This window comes from Denticeps clupeoides, chromosome 1 (assembly GCF_900700375.1).
Source record: "Denticeps clupeoides chromosome 1, fDenClu1.1, whole genome shotgun sequence".
Taxonomy (NCBI): domain Eukaryota; kingdom Metazoa; phylum Chordata; class Actinopteri; order Clupeiformes; family Denticipitidae; genus Denticeps; species Denticeps clupeoides.
The window spans coordinates 4105873-4130611 of record NC_041707.1 but is presented as its reverse complement, the minus strand read 5'-3'; the positions used below and the strand labels follow the sequence as shown (position 1 = coordinate 4130611).

The following is a 24739-nucleotide window of genomic DNA, read 5'->3' as shown; positions in this document are numbered from 1 at the left end:
AAAACATTTTCTCCACTGACCGTCATGGCTTCCAAACGTGCGAAGCATTGCAGTTACATCGTGATTGGATGTAAAAATTAGCACAAATCAGTCATGCGAGACTCTGAAGAACCAGTGGGTTCATTTTACTTTTTCTAGAAAAACTCAGACACGACTTCCTTTCTGTGCCCAACCTTGTGGTTGGTGAATGGTGTTGATGACGTTGCTTCGGTGAACGCTGCCTCCACTTCTATAGGCCGCTCTCCTCCTTGTCCCGCCTCTCTCCTTCTCATTTAAAGCTACAGACATCGAAATGGCGCATCCTGGGAAATCTCATTGTGGGACTGGATCAAAATGGCTTCAGATACAGTATATGGGGACCATTAAGACCCATATCAAAGTAAAAAAAAAATGTGTGTTCGGTATCGTTAAAGGTTAAGAAGTTAATGTACATTAAATATACATAAGACTCAAATGCTCTGGGGAAAAAAAAAAATGATCTCAGATGTGGTTTTGGTGACAGTTTGTAGCCCCGTGCCACTTCTCTGAAAGCCAGAACTGCAACCCGAAACCAGAAGTTTCAGTATCACTTTCAGAACTGCAGACTGTAGAGTCCGGTGGTCCCCGCCTCGTCACTCTGTACCTAAGGCAGTACGAAGTATAAAAAAGCCATCAGGATGCTTGTGTAATGCATGTATCTCCGGCGCAATGAAGCGTCAAGTGGTTAATGGAGTGTCACCCAACTGCAGGTTGAAAGGAGTCACCTTTTTCTCCGCAAACCTGTCACTTTATTTTTTTCTTCCTAGAAAGGGTAAAATTTTTTAAAATAACAAAGGGGTGAGAGCTAAAAAAGATCCTCTTGGTCAGCATGTGTCAGTTAATTTATGCAAATGGCCATTGGGTGTTAAATTAAAAATGATCCTGCACTTTTTCTGCCTTGCCTAGCCCAGGACAGCTGTGCTTGTGGAAGATCTTGTCTTCCTCTCAGCAGTCTCATGTTTAGTGCAGTATTATTACAAATATAATGTATTGTTCTACATAAGATAAGATAAACCTTTATTAGTCCCACAAGGGGGAAATTGCATTTGTCACGGCAGAAAGTGGCTAGAAACAGAGGTAATAGCAGCAAAAAATTAATATGTATATATATCTACAAATGTACAACTGAAATCTACACATCAAAAAATCAACACAGTTGGTAATTACCGTGATGTATTTGAAGTGTGTGTGTGTTTGTCTGTGTGTGTTCTATGTATTGTTCTACATTACTGTAAAAATGAAAAATAAATGAATAAAATGCGTGACCGCCCACTCCGTTGTGCGACAGCTCTGCTACCCGACTCGACTGGCCTGGCAGATTATTGGGTGCAGCACGTTAGTGGATCACAGTGTGTTTCTCTTACATTTGAAAATAGAACTTTAATTACAGGCCAGGTTGAACTGCAGAGCTCAAGTCAGGATTGCTGAACTCTAATGAAAGGCCCGGCCTGGAACCCGGCAGGTTCAGCCCGTCTCCGACTTTCCAGCGGTTCCGCTGGAGCGCTGTTGCTTTAGTAAATTGCTTCATTAATATTGACAATACTGACAATGATCAGTAAAATTCCGTAGCTCTTTAAATTGGGTCACACACATGCAATTTGTGGACGTTTGCGTTTGCAAAATTCAGGATTGAAATGCAAGTGCAATTAATTCCACAGTTCAGATCATTTGCGTCAGTGTACAAATATGTCTGAATGAGTCGATGATGTTTATTAGCCGTCCGACCTTAACTGCTTTATTTCTTCCGAGCTGAAGACTCTGCAGGATCCTGGGCTGGAGGGCAGAGTCCTGGTGAATAACGTCCCCCATTTCAGGTGCCTCAGCAGAATTGTGTTTTAATGCCATTTTAAAATCGCTGCTCGAGCCCGGCCAGTAAAACGGCAGATAAATGGCGCCGCTGCAGGCCTTCTGCTCGATGCAACAAATTAGGCTCATTACTTAATGGCGTTAACGGGGTGTGCCAAACTGCATGTGGCAATGAACTTAATGGGGCGTGGTTTATGAGGGGAGGGTTGGACCACGCCCACATGGGGCAGGACTGGTGAGCCACACCCATCAGGCCACCCTTAACACTTGAAATGTCGTTTTAAAATAGTCTTCATAATTAATTGTTTTCAAAACGATAAAATTAGTTTTAAAAAAGTGAGATGAAGGCTTTTGAATGACATTTGGCAAATATATTTTTGGGAGTTGGTAAGTAATGCATGCAAATACAAATTAATACAAATTAGTTTGCTGAACCAATCAAGAACTGGAGTGTACAGGGCAGGTTGCCAATGGCAACATGGGTTAACTGTGATAATTAGGTTGTTGATTAAAAAAACATTAAATCTAGGATATTGTAAGATTTTCTGATTTGTAAGAAGCTCATAATTTGCCGATAATTGTTGCCTATTTTTTGCTAACAAGATACCAGACGTTGGTGGACATGGGCTTTATTGTGCAGAAGCGTGACCCCGGCGCTGCAGACGGCGTTGTGTTGTGACCTTTCTGTTGGGGTAAACGAGGCAGGGCATCACCGAGAGACCCAGCCGAGCCGAACCCTCCTGAACAGGTGCACGGTGCCATGCTCGTATGATTGCCATGGCAACGCCCGGCAGGTACCACTCAGGAGGCAGGAACTGGCAGCAGAAGCAAAGCTGTGATTTCCTGAGAGGACTTCAGTCCCACCTGGATGGAAGTCATTTCGAAATTGATCACATTTGGGGGGAAATCCTGCAGCACAAATCAAAAAGTCGCTTTCATCCTCAGCCTGCCGAAAGCTCTGCTCTCCTACTGATAAATGGGAAATAAATGGCAGTGAATCAGAGAACACACCAAACAGCAAAAAGGGTTTTCACGTTCTCAATCGCGGTTTTAACTGAGGAGGGATCCCTGCCTTTGACGGCTGGGATTGTAGTCCCAAGGCAGCGCGGTGCCTCTGTTCTACAGGAACACGGATCCCTGTCGCTTATCCACTGTTCCTCATTTCACTTCAGATCAGTGTTTGTATGGAACGTTTAACCACGGCCACGGTTACAAAGAATCTTCGGCTGCCTGAATTCCCCAAAGATCCCGGGGTGAGACCTCGACATTACCACTGAAATCACTTTCTAAAAACCTTCTTCCACAGAAGCCTTTAAAAGACAATATTCATCACATTTAGGCTCAGTTAAGAAATACATCTAAAATTACTAGGGATGTTATATTGGCTATTAGTGTTATCAATATATTTTGACAGATTGATATTACATTAGACATGAGTCTAGCTCTGTTTAATTGTGCTGGGCAATTAATCACACTTTACTTCTGAATTGTAATTTTGGCTTTCGCAAATGGCACTAATTGAGTAAAATGCAAAATGTTAAAATGGTTGAAAGTTCTACAAAGACTGGACATTTTAAAGGTCCATCATTTGTTTTAAATAATCTTGTCTTGGCCAAATTATTTCTGATTGATTATGGCTTTTCCTAAAATTGTGCAGCTCTGTTTATGGATAGAATTTCAGTTACTTTGATCTCCTCAACTTGCATTTTTCACACTAAGGCAACTCCATCTAGAGGTGCTTCCTAATATGACGCACAATACAAACAGGCCAGAAATATACTTGCTGTGAGCTACGCATGCGTATCCGCTCTTGCTGTGAGCTACGCATGCGTATCCGTTACTTACCGCCAGGAGTCAGTGTCGAGACCACAAACTAAATAACTGAATACCTGTATCTTAAAATAATCTCGCAACACTGCCCCTATAAAATTACACAGGTACTGCATCTCTGTACACATTCCGCCAGTTTTTGGGTAAGTGCAAAGTGCACGTATGTAGTTAAAAGCAAGTATGTTTATGAGATGCAGTTCAGTTTTTTTTGCAGCGGTATATCCTTAAATCGAAAGATATTTTCCGATTTAAGAGGGAAAGACTGAAATGCTGTTTTGTCCAGAAAATTGGAGTTTCAGCAGCGGCCGAAGTTTCCACTCGCCCGTTTCCTTCTGGTCACATGTTCATTGGTCCCACTGGATAGAAGGCATGTGCACTGTTTGAAGAATGGCATTAAAGTGAGGATCCGTGCAGAGGGCCTTTTGAGAGGAGTATGATGCAGTTTTAGGCCTATTGCAGCAGTGGTGGTCCATCCAGAAGTGTCTTCTCCCCCACCCCGCTGTCTCCTGGCCTAGTTTTTTTTTTTTTTTTTTTTTTTGGATTAGTTCTGCTCTGTTACCTTTCAATTCTGCCACTTTTTCCTTTTTATTCCGTTTAATTCGATAAGATTTCCCTTCCTCACACTTCTTTCCATCTGCTCAACTGACGCTCCCCCTTGGCTGCTGTTTATGCTCAGCGCTGCCGGAATGTCCGCTGATGAAATTTTGTCACACGACTTCCTGAATCGTTCCTGAGGAACGCAGAACTGATAGAACGTTGTCCCTGCTCACCCACTACCACAGCAGTACAATTGCCACGCTGAGACACCCCTGCGGTATAAATCCAGTGTTTTCAGTGGGTGGTTGTAGCCTATGAACCAGAAGACTCAGGTTCAAATCCTACTTACTACCATCGTGTCCCTGAGCAAGACACTTAACCCTGAGTGTCTCCAGGGGGGGACTGTCCCCTGTAACTACTGATTGTAAGTCGCTCTGGATAAGGGCGTCTGGTAAATGCTGTAAATGTAAATGAGTGGCAGTTTGATTCTGGTTTGAGGTCAGATGACGTGTCTTCTTCAAATCTCACTGTTCTTTTTTATAACCAAAAATGAATCACGAGGAAGATAAACAAAACGACTTCTCTCTGTGATTTTTTCCGTTCTCCCTCTGTCGGTTACGTAAGCCTCGTCTGGATGCTGGCACCACGCCGACAGTTTTGAATGTGCTCTCACCACAAAGCCAGTGATTTATAGCTAATCTGAGTGCGGTAATGACACATCCCTCAGCCAGAGTCTTCTCGCAGTCCCTCTCCGGCACCCCCCTCCGCACCCATCGTGCATCGGCCCGGCTGGGAACCCCGAGATGTTTTTAATTGCCTTCGCCGTACCCCGGCAGCGAGGGCGCGTCCTGATCAGCAGGCGGGTCACACTTTCCGTTTCTGTTCCCGGCCTTGGCGTCACATGGGGGAATTGGTCGCCACGGCGACGTTCTGGTCTCCCGTGAGCCCGGTGCGGCCCTCGTTGTGGGGAGATTCGATCATGCCGCTTCCCTTTATCTGCCTGCAAGCGGGGTGGGATGGGCCCGTTGTTGTTGTTTTGGATAATAATGGTGACCCGGTGGGATGGTCTGTCCCCCTTTTATCTCCACACATCATATGAGCAACCAAGCATTCACATTTTTATTCCATGTAATTATTAGGGGTGATGGTGACATAACGGGTTAGGCAGTGGAGCCGTAATTAGAAGGTTGCGGGTTAAAATCCCAAACTGCAAAGGTGCCACCGAGGTCCCCTTGATCGAGGTACCGTCCCCACACGCTGCTTCCTGGGCGCCTTCATGGCTGCCCACTGCTCACAAAGGCTGATGGTTAAATGCAGAGGTCATTTAACACCGTGTCCTGTGCTGACAATCACTTCACTTTCATTTTCACTCATGAGCATGAATAACTTGGAAGAAACGACCTGCATCTGTTCCTGTCTTTTTTGTGTTCAAAAGTCAAAATGTGATTGAAAAAAAAAAAAAAAAAAAGCTCTTGGACAAAACTGGGACTTCATCACCACTGATTCATTCATTCTAATGCTGACATGCTGAGGCATATAGATCAGGGGTCACCAAACCTGGCCTGGAGGGTGCCAGTCAACTTCCGTCCTCTTTTATCACCCAGTCCGTGAGTTCAAATAGGTGTGCTAAATGAAGGCAAACACAAAAATGTGCAGGACTGGTGCCTCCAGGACCCCCTGATATAAAGCTTGAGGAGGCTTTCTGTTGGGAGAAAAACAAAAAATGCAGGTTTATTTACTTCGCTTCTGGCGCTCCATTTTTTTGCCCCGTTCACTTTGCATTGGTGGTTATTTTAATACCAACAGCCCATAATTATGCAGCGCATCGTCATTTGCGATGTCAAATTAAACATTGAGGTCCTTCTCTCATCTTCTTTTTCTCATGGGACCAGCAGGGTACGGCACAATATTCCTAGTCGGCAAATAACCCGCGTTAATGTAATAACGGTTGCATGAACTACGTCTTTGCCATGCACTGTACATTTACTTGCTCTCTGCCGTACGGCGCGTTTGCAATATTTAATGGCGGGGGCAGTTTAATGGAGGAGTCTTTAAGCCGCTCTGTTGGTGTGAGTGGGGAGTTTCTTATCTTTTAATTGGGACAAAGGCGGTAAAGTAGGGTCTGTGATGCATGAGTGTCGGACCCCTCCCTACGTGGGAGAGTCTATCATAAACCGTGCGAAACCCAGCTGTAAAAATGGACCGCGCAGAGACAGCAACACCGCCCAGGTCAGGGGTCGCGCTCTTCATAACAGCCGTTTTCCCCACCCGTTCTGGGTTCGTAAGGAAGGCACAGAAAAGAGAATGAGAAGACTGCAACTTTAAATCAAACTATCATCAGAAACAGACTTTTGTTGTCGGGTGATTAGGGTAAATTCAAAATTTTATCCCTCCCAGAAGCTTCCAAACACGTTGACAAAGTTGACCGAAAGCAACTGTGAGAAGACCACCATGCACCACCACACTCTGGTCGTTTCATTATATCATGTATCCATGTCGAAGATGTGGGCAGACATGCTAGCGAGATATAAGCCTCCCGAATGTGGCGAAAGATACCCACAGAGAGCGCTATCTCTTCAGCACGTTGGTGGCCATGTCAGGTCAAGCGTCTGCTTTTCTTCAGCAGCTCAGAAGGAATTTGCTGGGCGGAGAGGTTATTGAGTGGGTGCGAAGCCCCGTGCCCTCTACCTCTACAGAAACCTGAAGAATTGACGGTGGTCCAAATCCCTCTGCCGGCTCGAGGTAGATCAGTCCTGAATCCTGATGAAAGACCTGCTTCGATAGGCACGTTAACATGTTAGAACCTGTGTCTTATTTCAACGTGGTCTGTTACTCTCGCACTGCTTGTGTCCCATGTTTTGGTAGTTTATGTAACCCGGTTTGTCAGCATGTAACTCTGTTTAAATGTTACATGTAGGACCGTGTTCTGGAGAAACGTTGTTTCGTTTCATTATGTATGTATCTGAAATGACAATAAAGCTCAACTTGAACTTTTTCTGCAATTAACTCGTATATTAAAGAAGTTGTATGTTTGCGGTTTGATTTAATTGCTGCATATAAGTGAAAGTAAAAGTGCATAAAAACTGATCAAATGAACACATTTCATGAAAAGCGTAATTCTGGATGCCCTTCCGGACACAACCCTCCTCGTTTACCCAGGCTTGGGACCGGCAGAGAGAAATACACTGTGCAGAATACGGTAAAATAATATTTTTTTTATTGACTGTTTTGGATGTTTTTTTTTTTATTATTTTATTTTATTTAGAAGGTCAGGGTTGCAATAAAGGCCTCAGCACTCTTGGACTGCCATCATTTGATAAAGTTGTTCTCACTGCTCCACAGAATCACTGCATAATGAATTAAGTTACTTAATTCGTTTTTTTTTTTTTTTTTTTTTTTTACATTAATTAAAAAAATATTTGTGGTCATCTCCACACCTCATTTTAAGCTTAGAAAGTATTCTTAAATTAATTATCTTTGGCATGTTGAGCTGTTTTTTTTTTTTTTTGCTTTTGCTTTTCCTGTCAGCAGAGACAGCGTCTCTCTGATATCGGATTTGATCTGAAGACTCCCTGTTTGGTCTCAACATCTCCCACATGCCCTCTGGCTGACACTCTGTTGGATGTTCTCTCACAGCCCTTCTAGGTCATCGTTTAACCTGTCGAGGAGAAATTTTTGTTTATTCTTATGCGGAAATGTTTTGGAAGGTGACCACACCCTTTTTTTTTTATTATTGCAAAGGTTGAAGTTCATGTTTTTTGTCCCCTGGAGCGACTGACAGCAAGTGGGTTTTGAACCTGAGACTTTGTGGTTGTCCGTACATCAGGTTCATTAAAGATGTCACCTCTGATTAAATCCTAGCATCCCTCAATGTAACATGGTAGCTGAAATCATCCGGTGGTTTCGAGATCTTTTCTCACGCCTGTTCAGGACAGCCGGCTCCTGGTCTATTTAGCATTTCGAGAGGTTCTCCACTGAGAAGCTAAACCCATTCGGGACTGGGCTTTATCCCTGGGTATGGGGAATCCGGTCCAAAATGATTTCGCTTGCAGCCATGTTGAACTCGTAACTTTCAGGATTAACTGGTCGTTATTTAAAGTATTTGTCTAGATTTGTCTTGTCCGTGTCTTTGCTCTGCTATTCAAATAAACCCCCTGATTGATTTGTCTTCTGGCTAATACTGATCGCTCAAGGACCTCTTTTACAAGAAGTCTACTTCATGCATTCAAGATCCCAGTAATCGATCTTGACTCAAGGTCAGCCGCCCAATTATCTGCCCAAATGCTGCTGTAGGTGTGAAGAATTGACAGACATAATTAGATCGTGATGCTTTACATTTTAAAATGGAGCTGAACAGGAAGCGTTGCTTACAAGACCGGTGGGAGAGTCAGAGAATGTAGAGAAATGTCGCCATCGGGTGTGGTCCTGCATCTTGACTTGGAAAATTGGTAAATCTAAAAACAGAATTGGAAAGAGGAGGAGGAATTGTTATATCTGATGAAGAGTGGACAGCGACATTCCAGTGGAAATGTGCACTTCATATCAGTGGAGAGACTTTGGTTGATTAGATATTTCATTACACCAATTCAGAAATCTCAATACATTTCCAGAAACTGTGGAAACCAAAATGCAAACGATTATCATATTTTTGGGGGATTGTCCTGCTGTCATATTATTATTAAGTTCACAATGTGTTAAAAAATATTATTGCATGTCAAATACCTTTGGACAGCAAGCTAATCGTTTTTGGAAATATTGATCAAGAATGGTTGAAACAAGATAAGTATCAAATGAATATCTTACTTAGCTAGTAAAAAAAATGGCAATGACAGGAGAGCCCATCTTTGGGTACTCGCATCAACATTAGTATGGACATTTTTTAAATGGAGATTTACACTGTTGAAGAAAATGGGTTGAATATTTGAGGCCTGTTGGCCACATTTTGTTTTGTAGATAAGAAAATGATTTCTCCCTGTATGTATATATTTCTTTAATGATAATTGTGCAAGTGTGAATGGATATATTTGTTTAAAAAATGCAGGTTTTTATTATTTTAAACAGCCATTCTGCCATTATTATGGTCCAAGATAACCAGAAAGAGTGTGGTGGTAGGTGTGCTAAGCCAATGTCTTTAGGGTCCCTGTGAGACTATCGATTGTCACTGAAATGCATCTGGAGAATGGCGACCTTTTTACCTGAGTAAGCAGATACTCTGATGGATCTGTGCTGAGATAGTGCGTGGAAACCAATAAAGCAGGACCTGGGACTGGTTGTGCCAAAAGAGTGCAAGTGCAATTATTTCCCAAAATGAATCATTTATGTCATTCTGTTAATATTCAAAGCAGGTGCACTCACTGATATATAGCATTTATGATTGTACCTTCTATCAATATTCCTGCCTAATTTAGTAATTAATTTGCACATGTATGCATATGCATTTTATATATATTATTTATTTTATTTAAAACACATAGTTTGTGTGTATTTATTGTCATTCTACTTTATGTGCAAAGTTGAAGGCTTTGACTTCATTATTTCATATGGTTAATGGCGTTGTTATCACATGACAGTGAAGTTGAACTTGATACTGCCATTTGCTCCATATTTATTATTAAAGCAATCTTGCTAGTCATATTCATGACTACTACCTTTGTTGTTGAGTGGTTTTGTACTGCAAAAATGCACTAAAAAGGGAATCAGCGTTAATGTTAATTATATGCTAATTATTTGATATTATGACTGGTCTGCTATATAGTGAAAAAGTAGATGTTTCAGATAGCCTCGGTCTTAAAGGATTATTTGAATGATATGAATTCCAATTTACTCAAGATCTTTTTTCTTCTCTGCCTTCAGTGACTAACAAGAAGCCTACACACGTCTCCATTACCAAGGTTAAGCAGTTTGAGGGCTCCTCGTCCTTCGTCAGGAGATCACAGTGGTCCATTGATCAGCTGCGGCAGGTGAACGGCATCGACCCCAATCGAGTGAGTGGAGCCCCCCTCGGTCATGCGGCTCTTTCTCCAGCCTGTGGTGGCCCTGCGGTGACCTGGGCGACCAGCTTTAACTCTCTGCCGCGCTCTGCTTCCTCCTCCATCAGGACTCACCGGAGTTCGACCTCATGTTTGACAACGCTTTTGACCAGTGGGTGGCCGGTTCATCTGGAGAGAAAGGCACCTTCGTCCAGGTTCTGCACCACACCTGCCAGCGATATCGCGCCGATCGGAAGCCGGAGTTCGTTAACTGCCAGTCCAGACTGCTGGGAGGTGAGGCCATTGTGTTTGTTGCTTTATTTCAGGTTAAGTGGCTAAGTTGGCCTTAATGAGTTCGTTAATGTTGTAAATGCTCCCTGTAGTTGTGTTTGGCGGCCTGCTTTAATTTTAAGTTTTAGTGGAGTCTTTGAATCAAGCTGTCATTTTATTTTTATTAGTCTGTCACGTCCATACACATTCATAGATTTAGTCAGAAAAGATTGTATTTTTGCAGTTCTATTTAACCCAGTCAATATAGTACAAGTAATAATAATAATGCGATTAAACAAGATGAAATAACATTTGTAAACCGTATTTAGTTACCTTTTTTCAACAATATTACATGATATATTTTGTTAGAGTTATTGTCACATGACCGTTGCATCTTGTCTTGTTTCTGTCACATCATAAAGGTTCGTTGACGAAGATATTTCGTCATAAATTTCCTTGATGAGAACAACAGTAGGGCTCCCTGCATGGCAGACACACCCACTGTCAAGTGTTTACACAACATACGTATGAGCGTACAAATAATAAAAAGCATTTGTGTTAACGCTGTTCATTTATTTTTTACATATTTCAAATTCAAATTTTATTTGTCACATACATAGTCATACACGGTATGATATGCAGTGAAATGCTTTTTGCGACTACTACAGACCACAGTATTGCAAATATTGCAAGTATACAATGAACCAATATGCAAATATTGCAAACATAACCAAATATTACACTTTTACATCTTACTTTTACAACATAAAATATGTGTAACTGGTAAGGTGAAGGTGTGCAAATGAGTTAAAGACAATGTTTAAAGAAAAGCGAAAAATAGCCATAAAAAAAGAGCAGTAAAGTAAAAAGCGCAGAGTGATTTTGTGCAAAGTGATTTTGTGCAAAAGAGTCCAGAGTGATTGAATGTGAAAGTGAAAGTGCTATTTAATATTTAAACTTCGTGTCAGCCATTAACACTTTACTTGTGACAGCCATAAAATGTAGTTCAATTGTAAATATCAATGTTGCTTATCCAGAATGAGCTCTATTACACTCCCTTGGAAGGGGGGTCTGCTGCTGATTTTTTCCTGGAATCCTACGGTTATTAAAAACCTGGAAAAGTCATGGCATTTGAAAAGGGAATTTTCCAGGCCTTGAAACATTTTGGAATACGAAATAAACATACAAAGTCATGAAAAAGTCATTGAAATCTGATTGACACATACATTGTGTCATACAGAGAGGTGGTGCTCAGCATACAGAGAGGAGGTGTCACAACAAACCGGTGTAAGATCAACAATCTGTTTCTGAATGTGGACAAAACAGAGATGATTGTTGACTTCAGAATAGAACAGAGGGACATCAACGGATCTTGTGTGGAGACTGTCAAGAACAAGATTGTGTTAATCTAGAGGAGAACCTCTCCTTGGCTCCCAACACCAGCTCAACAGCCAAGAAATCCCAGCAGCTTCGTTACCTCCTGCAGAGGCTGAGGAAAGCCTGTCTCCCATCACCCATCCTCACCACCTTCTACAAAGGGACTATTGAGAGCATTCTTAAAAAAAAAAAAAACGGAAGTGATTGTCACTGTGAAACAATGCAGAACAGCACACGGTGACACAATGAAATGTGTCCTCTGCTTTTAACCATCACCCTGACTGAGCAGTGGGCAGCCATGACAGGCGCCCGGGGAGCAGTGTGTGGGGACGGTGCTTTGCTCAGTGGCACCTTGGCAGTTTGGGGCCGCTTCCTTAACCGGTAGGCCAACCACTGCCAACCAGCTGCATCACTTTCTGGTTTGGGAACTGGACCACAAGACCATACAGCAGATAGTGAGGACATCTGAGAAGAACATTGGTGTCTCTCTTCCTTCCATAACAGTTTGTGATGCATTTTGGAAACAGGAGATGAGCCCCTGGTCTAATGCGCCACCTGGCTTGAGAAACCCATTCTCAAAGAGTTTTAGTCATTATTTGGGTAGCACACATATTCTGAATGCCTTCGGCAGAATTCAAATGAGCCATTTTAATCTAGATTAATGTAGATTAATCTAGAATCTAGATTAATCTAGATTGACTTTGCTTACTTTAGATTAATCTGGATTAATTTTGTTTAATCTAGATTAATTCCAAGATTACAGTGAGATTAATCTAGATTAAGAAAATTAATCTATGCCCATCTCTAAAATATATATATATATATTGCACTGAATATAACATAAATCTAAAATTTATATACAGACTCAAAAACTATTAAACTTTCTATGCACTTAACAGGGACATCATATAAGACACTTTCATTATTGTTACTTTTAAGTTCTCTCAACTTTTTTTTTTCTTTGGTGTCTGCAATCACAGGCCCTTTTGGGAATATCCCATTTAGGGCTTTATGTGGTAAGTAACATCCACACGAACGCAGGATCCAAGGTTTCCCACCAGAACATCCAGGGAACCACCCAGGAACCATTGGTCCATGGTCCGCCTGTGACTCTGATTTAACATTCAGTGGTGGACAGAGGTCAGCAGGGCCACTCTACGTACACAGCATGCTGTGCTGCACCTTTTTACAGTCTTGCCAGCATTAAAGGAACCAGCAGTTCATGCTACTGCACCTCGTTTGTGTGCCGATACACAACTCGCTATGAACATGACACTTTCATTAATGTTACTCTCACTAGTTCACCCATCAGAAGGCTTTACTTGAAGCACTGAGAATCTGCATGTTGGTAGGGGGTGTGGTCACAATTATGACATCCACTGAAGTGCTCTGTTTACGAGGGGTATTAGAAGTGGAGGGAACGAGGGAGAAATAATTACTCATCAATTTGTTGCTCTTCTCTGAGATATTGGGGAACACGACCCACACACTTGTCTACTTGTCCCATATAGGAGGACCCACAAGGAGCCTGAAACAGTTCCAATTAAAGGAAGAGGTGTGTGGGTTTTTCCGCTTTTTCCAAAGCTAGAAGGATGTGGTTTGCGTTTTTTCCTCCCAACATTGTTAGTTTTAAGGCCTTTTCTGCAGACTCCTGCTAATAAATAATCTGCCAGCGTGGTTCCCCGAGCTTCAGCCGGTGATGAGGACGAGGTTGATGTTGTTCGCGGGCGCCGCGTCGGTTTGTTTATCGGCCTTCGATCTGTTTGCCTCGGGCTCCCTCTGCGATCTCCACGCAGCCTGTTTATTATTCATGACCGTGCTCCTGCACCCCCACATGTCTAGATCTGGAGGTGTGTGTGTGTGTGTGTGTGTTTGTGTGTGTGTGTGGTGCTCACTGCTCAGTCAGCCTTTTATTGAGACGCCAGCAGACGGCACTGTGAGGGGTAACTGGGCTCAGGTGGGGGCAGACACACACACACACACACACACACGTACAAAGGCTCAAAACACACTTGTTTCAATTCTGAGATCTTCAGCAACCAAAATGTAGTGGGCTTTTTTTTTGTTGTTTTTTTGTAAATGTTTGTCATTTTTGTGGTCCACACTGTGACATTGAAGGTCGCTCACAGTGACATTGTCACGAGCATCTGACACACAATGCTATTTGACACACACTCTTCTATTCCTAACCCTAAAATGAACCTCAGTAAACAGAAGCAAACAATTCTGCACTTTCATAGAAATTTTTTTTGTCACAGTTATTCGTATAAAAGACTGACTGTTTAAGGTGGCTCAGTGTCACCCTGTTTAGTGTCATCTGTGAACTCGTACACACTTGAGATATGACCTGCCCATCAGTAGTCTAGGATCGGAATATGGACACGTTGACGTTTCAGCTCTGGACCTCTGGACCCCCTCTATGCTCACGCAGTGGGTTTAATGCAGTCAGTGGAGAAATCAGTGGCCAGGGGGCGCGGCCTCAGAGGTTCATGGGAATTGGACCGCCATAACTAGCCAACGTTACTCTCCCTCTGTCCTGCCCAGTTTAAGTCTCACACCAGTGCAAAACAAATATTATGAAGCTGCTCAGGTGTGGGACAACAACTGTGCCAGACCCATCAGCGCCCCAGAGAGACGACCAGACAGCCTGACCTCCGCCCCAGCGGTTTTAGAGAATGGAGATACAGTGGGTGCAATAAGAGGAGTGCAAATCTGTTCTTTTACAGAATAATGTCAACAAAATCCATGATATTTACTTATATTTCAACTGTAAATGTCTCAGCCACTGCATGAAAAAAACACCTACCAAAACTGAGAAGATAAACCTTGTGCCCCCACCACAACCCTGACCTGATAAGACATGGCCTCTGAAGGTGTCCCGTGCTTCCTGGCACCAAGACGGGGGGTCTTTTCAATTATTTTTAGTCGTGAGGTGGATCAGACTTGTTTTTGCAGCACATGCCACAGACGCTTACTTCGAAACATGTCAGGGCAAAATATCATACTGAATAAGGCCACTGTCAACATCGACAACATGTATTTCTTCTTTAGCCCATAATCACTACATCTCAAAAAGAAAAATTGGGAGAATTTAAGGCAACTGGCTATGAAGCATTTTTTTTTTTACTTCTCTTTGTGTGTGTCTGCAGTGACAGGCCCTTATGTCTGACACACTGGCATCAGGGAATATCCCTTTCAGGAGTTTATGTGGTAAGTAACATCCACATGAACGCAGGATCCCCACCAGAACATCCAGGGAACCACCCAGGAACCATCGGTCCATGGTCCGCCTTTAACTTTCAGTGGTGGACAGAGGTCAGCAGGGCCACTCTACGCACACAGCGTGCTGTGCTGCACTCTCTGTACCTTTTAAGGTCTCGCCAGCATTAAAGTTTGTGCTACTGCACTTCGTTTGTGTGCATAAACAGGTCGTCCTTCACTCGTGAGGAACATTAAAGAGCCTTGGACACCCACGTCCCCATCACCGGTTTACTGCTCTTACTTGGTGGTTTTAATGCTGTGGCTGATTCGCGTCTTGTTAAAATGTTTAGACACTTTCTGATGGCTGTGTGTGTGTGTGTGTGTGTGTGTCCGTCCCGTCGCATTGCAAACAAGCTGTGTCCACACCGGGTTAATGTTTGATTACCTCGCCTCCATTCTGTCCACCGTCCTCCTGATGGACAATTATCTGTTCCAAAGACCATGACGGCCGGTCAATAGCCGGCGCTTTTTACAAGCGTTCCCAGCGCCGTCTGCCACCCTCGGTGCGCCCGAGTGGGCTGTTGGAGTCGGCAGAGGAGGGGTGGGAACGGAATATTCATTAGTCCGCCTCGGCCGCTCTCAAGGTCATGAGTTACAGGCTTCATGCGGGAAGCCGGTGGGCGTTACATCAAGTCATCATCCTCCGTTTTCATCCTAATCGCAGGAAATATAAATGGTGTCCTTGCCAGCGTTCTGAAGTTCTATTCGTATTTATTTCATCGCGCTTTCCCTCGATCACGGCGAGGTTTTTTGGATATCTTTGACTTAAAACAGCGGCGTTATCTGAGGAGACTGCTATCGGCCCTGCAGATATAGACGCACTTCATTTTAATTCTTCACACTGTGATGATGTTGGGAACCGAAAGGCGTGTTCATTTTCATATCATCACGACAGGAAGAATCAACCCTCCACACCAAAAGCTGAGAGCTTGATTCTCGTTGCTGGATCTCACAGAGTATCGACTGGATGTTACGTTTGCAAATGTGTATATTTCATCAGTCTTTATCAAAAAAGTACTGACTGTATTGGAATGGACTGAATGACGTATGGTACCGTATGCGATGTGCAAGGTGCAGAATCATGGGGGAATTATGGGAAACGCACACGCTGGAGTTCATGAAGACAAATAACATGCCATGCCGTCCCTGTGTGAAATATATGAACTATGTCCAGGTCCCAATCCCTTACGGTGTATATTCAATCCTTTACTCATATTCTGGACACTTTTAGATGAGACCTTGAGGTGAGGAAATGCGGAATAGATCTGAACAAATCAGCACAAAACCATGAAAAACACAATACAAGTGATTTTATTGTAGTACAGTGGCCACTGCAGAAAAGTTGGTCTAGTGCAAGAGTAATAAATTAAAATCAAATTCCAGTTAACCTTAAACCTTTGTGAAAGGCTCAGCCAGTGCCATCAGATTGGGCTTCTTAACCCTGATAACCTTACGGTTGACACTGTCGAATACGCCTTAGTGCGGGGGGGGGGTCTTCGTTTTGTGGAGTTGCCATAGATTTAATTGCAGTACAACAGATCTCATCAGCACTTTCATTGAAGAACTCTGATTGGAGAATACCCCCGTGGTGCTGTGTCTTATACTGCATCTCTGAAATATTCCTGCAATGTCTGTGCAGCTATAATGATTCCCTGAATACCCACAATAATTTAGAATTGTGCAGATAATGTGTTCATTATAGCAGTATGCTAGTTTGATGTTAGAAAGGGTGCAGCTGAGAATAAGTAACAGTGTTAAGAGAGTAATTGAAAGTTGAAAGCTGTTTACACACACACACACACACACACACACACACACACACACACACACACACACACATATATATATATAAAAGCCAGTAATAGAGTGTGCACACTGGCGTATTTCCAAGAGACCCCCAAATTCTGAGCTATTGTTGAGTTTGAGTTACTCTCAAACACATTCCTATCAAATAACACAATGAATTAAATAATTAAAAATCAAAGGGGGGGGGATTAATTAGTGTCATACCCTGGTGACCAGGAATACACTTTAAAGTGTCTTATATAATTTGTCCTTGTTTAGTGTACAAAAAGCTTAATAGGTATTTCCGTGCAGTGTATAATATTTTTATGTAAAACCATTTCTTTTTTCAATCGCTCTGTGTGAAACAGTATTTCAAGACAATGTATACGGTGTATACTGTTGTACTGACAATAAATCTTTCTTGAATATTGAAGCAACAAATATTCACGTAGTGGAGCTTCTCCTTCCATTTCGACTCCACTTTCCTGCTCAGGCTCCGTTTTGGGAATCAAGGATGTTGTAGATAATCAGTAGTCCGGTTAAAAAATTAGATTCTAGGCAGTGGAGAAACGTTCAGCCGTAGGTGAGGTAATAATGCGTGAGCGCTGTTTCGCCGCCGCGAGTTTGGTGCTGGCTAGTTGGCACTTCAAAAACCAAAGGCATGTGGGCGGAGAAATTAAGATCACAGATTTTCAGGTCACTAAGAGACAGACCACTGGACGAGACTTAATCCAGTGTGTGACCAAATTCATGTGTAGGCCCTGTCATGACCCGGTCCGGAAGGGGTGACTCCGGTCTGGGATTCACGTTAGTCCTGTGTAATGTTCCCTAATCGTTTTCACCTTGTCGAATGTATAAAGCTGCCCTGTTTGTTTCTGTTCACCGTCTTTGTTGTGTTACACGTTCAACTGTCTCCCCTGTCATGTCCTGCACAAATTAAAACCCGGTTTCGTGACGTCATGCGAATCGTCTTCGTTCACCGGCCTCGTCATGCCACCATGGTTGTGACAGGCCCATTGACTGCCTGGATTAAATTAAAACCAAGTTGGGGCCTTTAAGAAGAAATCCATGATTGTTAATATCACCCAAGATTAGAATTCAGTCATATCTTAGTGTGGTATCTGCTAGGAATTTTGAAAGATTGTGGATTAAGTCCTTACTGTATTGTATTATATTGTGTTGTATTGTACATGGTGAGTGCTGAAATGCAGCCAGTAATGAACGCTGTGTATTAACCTTGTAGAAGAAACACAAAACTGGGCCTATTTACTTTACATTTGCTTTCTTTTGGGTGCAGCTCATTTATCATATTTTCCACATTCATAGCATTTCAACTTGCTGTCTTTTTTTTATTTATTTATATTTCTTTATTATTACTTACCATTCTTCCCATATCCCTAATCTGAGAATGACCATCCAATCTTTTATTGCCTCCCTTTTTAGTTTCACCTCACTGCTTGTTCCTCTGAAGGCTTTGCCAGAGACTGTGGATGAACTCCTTGCATTTTGTGTGAGCTGGTTATTGTTTGGGATGCTAAAAAACGGATGTGTGGAGTGCTGGCAAGACCCCACTCAGCCGTGTTGACCTTTTTTTCTGATTTGCTGTTTTTGTGAATCACAATTATGGAATGAATGTGGTGGTGGGCGTGGTCCCGTGATAACCAAACCAAACTTCCCCTTGAACAAGCTGTTATTGTCAGCAAAGAATACAAAGATTCAGCAAAGATGGCCCCGCCCCTTATTAAACTTTTCTCGGTAAGAGCACCATTAAAGTTTATCTATCGTAGAAATAATTCCGCACCAACAAACCGGGCTGGGTGGGTAGTCCGTTCCTCCCCTCCAACATACAGGCAACCAGGAAGAAGCCACTTCCTGATCCTCTCTGCAAATTCCTGTAAATCCCGAAGGATTCAGTGTAGTGTATTGGTGTCGCGGGATTTGAGGACGCTTAACGAACGCCCCCCCACGCGAAGGCCCTCCGTGGTTGATGTGGGTTCGCTGTTCTTCAGCAGCAGTTGGCATCACACTGGCCTGTAGTTAAAAGCACCATCGCTGCGGCGCTCCTCATTTTCGGAGGGCTTTAAGCTTTTCGGCAAGGAGTGTCCCGCCACCAGCAAAGTAATTCAGTCTTCCGTCGGCTGAATTGCATGAGCTGCCGTACCACCCGGCACCCCTCCCGTCCCGCCGCAGCTGATGAATGGACGCTTTGGTCCTCCTAACACCCCCAGAAACTCTTTGTGTCCCCGATGCAGTGTTCTTGCTTTCTTCTCCTCTGGAACTTTCCGAGAAGTTCGCATTGTTCGGTCCTGAAACACGTCTCATTTCCCCGCTCAGAAGAATCCGTTATTATTCTCGGGCTGTAATGGTCTCTTTGTCTTTTTATCTTTTCCTTCAGTGCCAGTCGTATCAGCATGGCCGAAGTCCCGTACTGAAGCCCTTTAGTGTTGCGGTGAAGCTGCATGTTTATTAGCCCGGAGGCCGGAGTTGGTGCAGGTGGATGTTCGCTCCCTGCACAACAACCGTCCACCCAGCCTGTTGCCGTCAGTCAGCGACCTTCACCGAAACGGTTCGGTCCAATTAAGTATTCGTGTCAAATTTGAAGTAATTACCTTAAGGCATTTTCTGAGGTTGCACTGACCTTGACCTTTGACCCACCAAATTCAACCAAGTCCACCAAGTCAATCACCTAAAAAAAAATTATTGGTTGTGATGACAGTGCACCTAATTTTGTTGTACAATGAGAATAAAGATATTCAGTGTGACAGACAACCTGAAAACCCCCAGCCATGGCATACCAATAAGGCTTATTACAATGATTAGTAACTGTAGTAATAATAATAACCATAATAACAATGATAGTGATAATAATAATTGATGGTGTTTGATAATTTTAGTTTTTTGGCTAAAATCAATTGGTGGAGAATATATCAGCAGTTGTATTTGGCATTTACCTTATGGACACGTTATGGAGGGTCTTGATTATTTTTAATGTTTGTTAGATGTCTGAGTGGTGAATTTACTGACAGACCTGATGTACAATTACACTGTAAACCGGCTCTCCAATCTCCCTCCTGTTATGAGGTGAACGAGCCGTGACTCGGGACCGTCTCTGCCCAATTCGCCGATTTTCATGCCGAGGCCTGCATATAATCAGGTGCCAGATGCGGAGGTCTGATGTCCAGGAACACAGGAACAGCTCAGAAGATGGACTCTGGTTTGGTTTCTCCTCTGGACGCGTTTCAGTTGGACTAATGAACTTGGAACCTGTTCCATGAAATGATTCCCCAACCTTCATCTCTTCTCAAGTTATCATTGGCTGAAGGTTATTCAGTTTCTTCTAAATATCCGGCTGTCAGCTAGAAGATCACATCCTGTCTGGGTTTTTTATGTTACCGTTTTTTGCAGTGACACAACAACTTTTCACTCAATACAGACTTTCATGGACGAGGATATTGGGATCATAAGCCAATACTTTGATGTTTAAACAGAACAAAATAATATATTTTGATATTATGCCATAGTATACTGTCATACTGTATCCTGTCATTATTTCAGCCAATTGAAGCATCTACATTTATGCCACTGAATACCGAAAGTATGAACGGGAAATTATACTGAATTTTTTTCATGGCACTTTTGTAAAATCCAGTAATAAACAGCAGAAGTAGCCATGCATTTCCTGATCCCAAGTGTTTTGTGAAGTGCCATTGAGTTTTGACCTTGAGGGCCACCATCATTTTTTTCAGTTTGTAACCTTCTAACTAATTACACTTCTTCTAGGACTTCTAGGATCCTCTTGAAGTCTTCCACAACTCTCTCTCTCTCCCTCACACACTCACTCTCTCTCCCTCACACTCTCTCTTTAGCACACTCTCTTACACACACTCAGTCTCTCTCACACACACACACACTCTCTCTCACACACACACACACACTCTCTCTCTCTAACACACTCTCTTTCTCATCCTCAGTCTCTCAAACACACACTCTCTCTCTTTCTCACACTCAGTCACTCTCTTTCTTACATTTACTCTCACACTCACTCTCTCCCTAACGCTTTTTCTCTCTCACATTCTCTCTTTCTCACACACTCACTCTCTCTTCCTTACATTTTCTCTCCCTTACACTTTCTCACACACTTAGTTTCTCTCCCTCACACTCACTCTCTCTCTTACCCTTCGGGGCAGTGGTGGCCTAGCGGTTAAGGAAGCGGCCCCATAATCAGAAGGTTGCCGGTTCGAATCCAGATCCGCCAAGGTGCCACTGAGCAAAGCACCGTCCCCATACGCTGCTCCCCGGGCGCCTGTCATGGCTGCCCACTGCTCACCAAGGGAGATGGTTAAATGCAGAGGACACATTTTGTTGTGCCACCGTGTGCTGTGCTGCAGTGTTTCACGATGACAATCACTTCACTTTCACTTACTCGCTCTCAGTTTATGAGAAACCATAAACTGTAGTTTATGACGCGGTCTTTAATTTCCTGTATGAAAAGCTTGTTCTGCGCATTCTGCTGCGTTGCAGGTAACAGCATCCTGCACTCTGCAGCGGACAGCGTGAGCAGCGCGGTGCAGAAAGCCAGCCAGGCGCTGAACGAGCGCGGAGAGCGGCTGGGCCGCGTGGAGGAGAAGACCGGGGACATGATGAACAGCGCTCAGCAGTTCGCCGACACGGCGCACAAGGTAGCCACCAGAATTCTGGGCCCACTTCACTGAGCACTAATTGCCTTTTTTTTTTTTTATCAAACAGTAATTCTATGTTAGTATGAATATTTCAATTTATAGTCAATTTAATGTCCTTTTGTCACAGTCATTCATTTTTCTCTATTCATGTCACGCTTGAAATGTTGAATATAGAGAATTAAGCCATTTCAATTTCTTTTTCCGAGGAAATTGGTTTTAAAGTAAGACATTTTCTTCACTCAAATTTCACTCAAGATGCCCTCCATGTGTCATTATGCAAGATCCCAACTATTCATCATTCGAACTTTTAAGGAACATTTCTCGTAAAAACAAGCACAGCGGTCTGAATGTTTAGGTAGTTTTTTGTAGCTCATGTTTTTTTTTTTTTTCTAGGAGTTAAATGCATCAGCATAACAGCGAGCTAATTTAAAGCCATTTTAGCAGATTGACTTCCCCCCAGTTGATTTTCACAGATGAAATCCCAGCCGAATGAAATGAAAGCCCCAAACAGCAGTAAGTGTGCGGGGTGCTCATGCTCATGGCTGTAAAAGACCCTCAGAAGTGCTCTGTTGTCTGAAGTGCTTCCATTAAACACAACATTTTTATGCTCCATTAAACAGCTTGTTTAGGTTCATGTTTTTCGGCCCAGTGGTCTCGTAAGATTGAACAAAGATGGACGGACTGCATGTGACTCAGATTAGGGAATGCTGACCTGCCATCTTGGCATTGGTGGCAACGTCGTCTTGTCCGTTTTTGGCCATATAAGGGCGTCTGGCTGCAGGCCTTATTTTGCAGATCTGCTGCCACCTGTTGGCCATTCGGTATCTTCACCTGTTCAGTCTACTGGTTCTTCCTGGCTGCTTTTTACTGCCAAATCATGTTTGAGACTACGCATGTAAAGCAGCAGCATTGTGAAATACTTGTGAAAGGTGGTCTATGGTCACCTAGTGCCAAATGTGCTATCCATACGTGATTTGTATTCTGCAGTCATGGATAGTGAGAGAGTGAATGAGTATCTTATCGTTCCTGAGAATGAGATTGATGAACTGTAATTAGACCGTGCAAGATGGTTGGGCTTCTGCTGTAAATTGCTGGTGGACCAACGTAGGATATGGCGATTTACTCCTCTCTAGTACCTGGCATTCATTCATTTGTTAATTTATCTGCCATCAGTAATTGAGATATTATGATCAAGTTCTATAATAGCTGAAACGTTGCGGTTCCCATGGTTTAGTTTCGGTAGTAACTGAGCTGAACGTGATTCCCTCTCTTACCTCGTCTTTCCCTGCAGCTTGCCATGAAGCACAAGTGTTAAACGGTGGCCAAAAACAGGAGTCCGGATCTGCCAAGTGTGTCTGGCACGGAGGATGAATTTAAAGATTTCTTCTTTTTTTTTTTCTTTTTTTTTTTACATAATTTAAATGCATTGTGATAATATTTTTATGCCTCCTGACATTATTTTCTTTTGCTGAACACGGAGCTTTGAGGAGGGCCACGCATTAAACCAACAAACCAAACTGGCAAAAGGGACTGTAGACATTTTTATAAATCTTATATTAAACAGCACACACTGAATGTTACACCACTTTTCATCTCGGGATGCATGTGATTGTTAGGGTGTAGCAGTACTAATCTAATCGTGATTTTCCAACACCCGTAACAGACAGAATTATATCAGCAGTTTTTTTTTTTTTTTATCTCTACCATACAAATAGGGAATACACAAAATACACTAGAACATGGAAAAATGTCGAGTTTTAACTGAAACGAGCTAGTCATTTACTCATCAGTGTGTTGTGATTTCGGGTTTGGGACATGTCCATTATGCCTCACCTTTCCATCTCACAATCTCTACATTTTAATAAGGGATATTGTTATATTGAATAATTCCTACAAATAATTTCAGTTGGTTGTAAAATGTTTCACAAATGAGTGAAACTGTAAATATCACAACTAACATACTTCTAAAACTATGAGCGTGGTCTATGATTGTAACATTGCTCATTTACAGTGTTTTTCCAAATATCGATATACCTTATTAAAACTTTATGAAAGAATTTAAATTAACGTTGACTGATTTCATTTCATTTCACACTAACACGTACATGTATTAGGATGTTTTAATTCATCTCTGTAATTACATGAGTGTTTTACCTGACAGCAACGTCCTGTGGCTTTCAAGTCGTCTGTAAATGTGGCTCATTGCGTGACTGCAGATTTTGCAAAAAAAAAAAATTATAATAATAATAAAAACTTGAGCTTAGGTCCAGGATAGCTTTCTCCATTTTACTTACATTTTTATATTGAGCTTTTTCTACTTTTATCTTTTGTGGAGCCGCTCTCTAGCTGTTCTTTCACTGTTTGCTTTTATAATATTATTCTGACTGGTTATGTTTTTACTGATCATAAACAGTGTTCTTATTATGGATGGTTCAGTTCTTTAATTTTTGAGTTGTAATGTTTTATGTGTGGTTTTTGCTTTTTCAAATTCTACTAATGCAATTATACAAGTAATGAAATTATAATTTTTTTTTTTCTAAACTTCTTAACCTTATTAAAACCTAGAATCTGTAGCCCTTATTTTACATGCCACTGACATCCCAACCAAATCTGGAAATTGGATCATAATTTCAAAACATGATGTCGGAAATTTTGTTCATTTTTGACCTGAAGCCTGAAGACGTTCTGCATGCTTCACTCTGTTGCTATTAAGCCATTTTAATGCTAAGTGCAATATTTTGTCAGTGCCTTTTTATTAATTGTTTAAGCCAATGATTGATTTCCTGTGTGTTTGGTATGTTCATTTGTTATATGATATGGTGTAGCTGTAATTATTAAATAGAGATTTTAAAGGTTTTACATCTTGTGTCATTTCTTAGAGACTAGGAATGACATTTTCTGACCGGGCCCACTCAGTGATGGTTTAGTGCACGGGTGCCCACACTTTTTTCAACAAGGGCCACATATAGAAAAATATATGAATGGCTGGGCCACCCACTACAGGTGAAGAAGAAAGTGAAGTGATTGCCATTGTGATACACAGCAGCACTCGGTGCACACAGTGAAATGTGTCTTCAGCCCCTTGGTGAGCAGTTGGCAGCCATGACAGGCGCCTGGGGAGCAGTGTGTGGGGACGGTGCTTTGCTCGGTGGCACCTCAGTGGCACCTTGGCGGGTCGGGATTTGAACCCGCGATTACAGGGCTGCT

At 42.5% G+C, this 24739-nt stretch overlaps 1 protein-coding gene across 3 annotated transcripts in view; it reads left to right on the top strand.

The window, feature by feature from the left end:
* The window catches only part of stxbp6 (syntaxin binding protein 6 (amisyn)), a 67213-nt gene extending 42825 nt beyond the window's left edge, over positions 1-24388 (top strand). For all 3 annotated transcript variants that reach the window (XM_028991021.1, XM_028991037.1, XM_028991028.1), the window contains exons 3-6: positions 10045-10175; positions 10289-10454; positions 21375-21532; positions 22824-24388. In XM_028991021.1, the coding sequence (XP_028846854.1) occupies positions 10045-10175; positions 10289-10454; positions 21375-21532; positions 22824-22847 (479 nt within the window). In that variant the 3' untranslated portion in view covers positions 22848-24388. The remainder of the gene's footprint in view (positions 1-10044; positions 10176-10288; positions 10455-21374; positions 21533-22823) is intronic.
* The last annotated feature ends 351 nt before the right edge of the window (positions 24389-24739 follow it).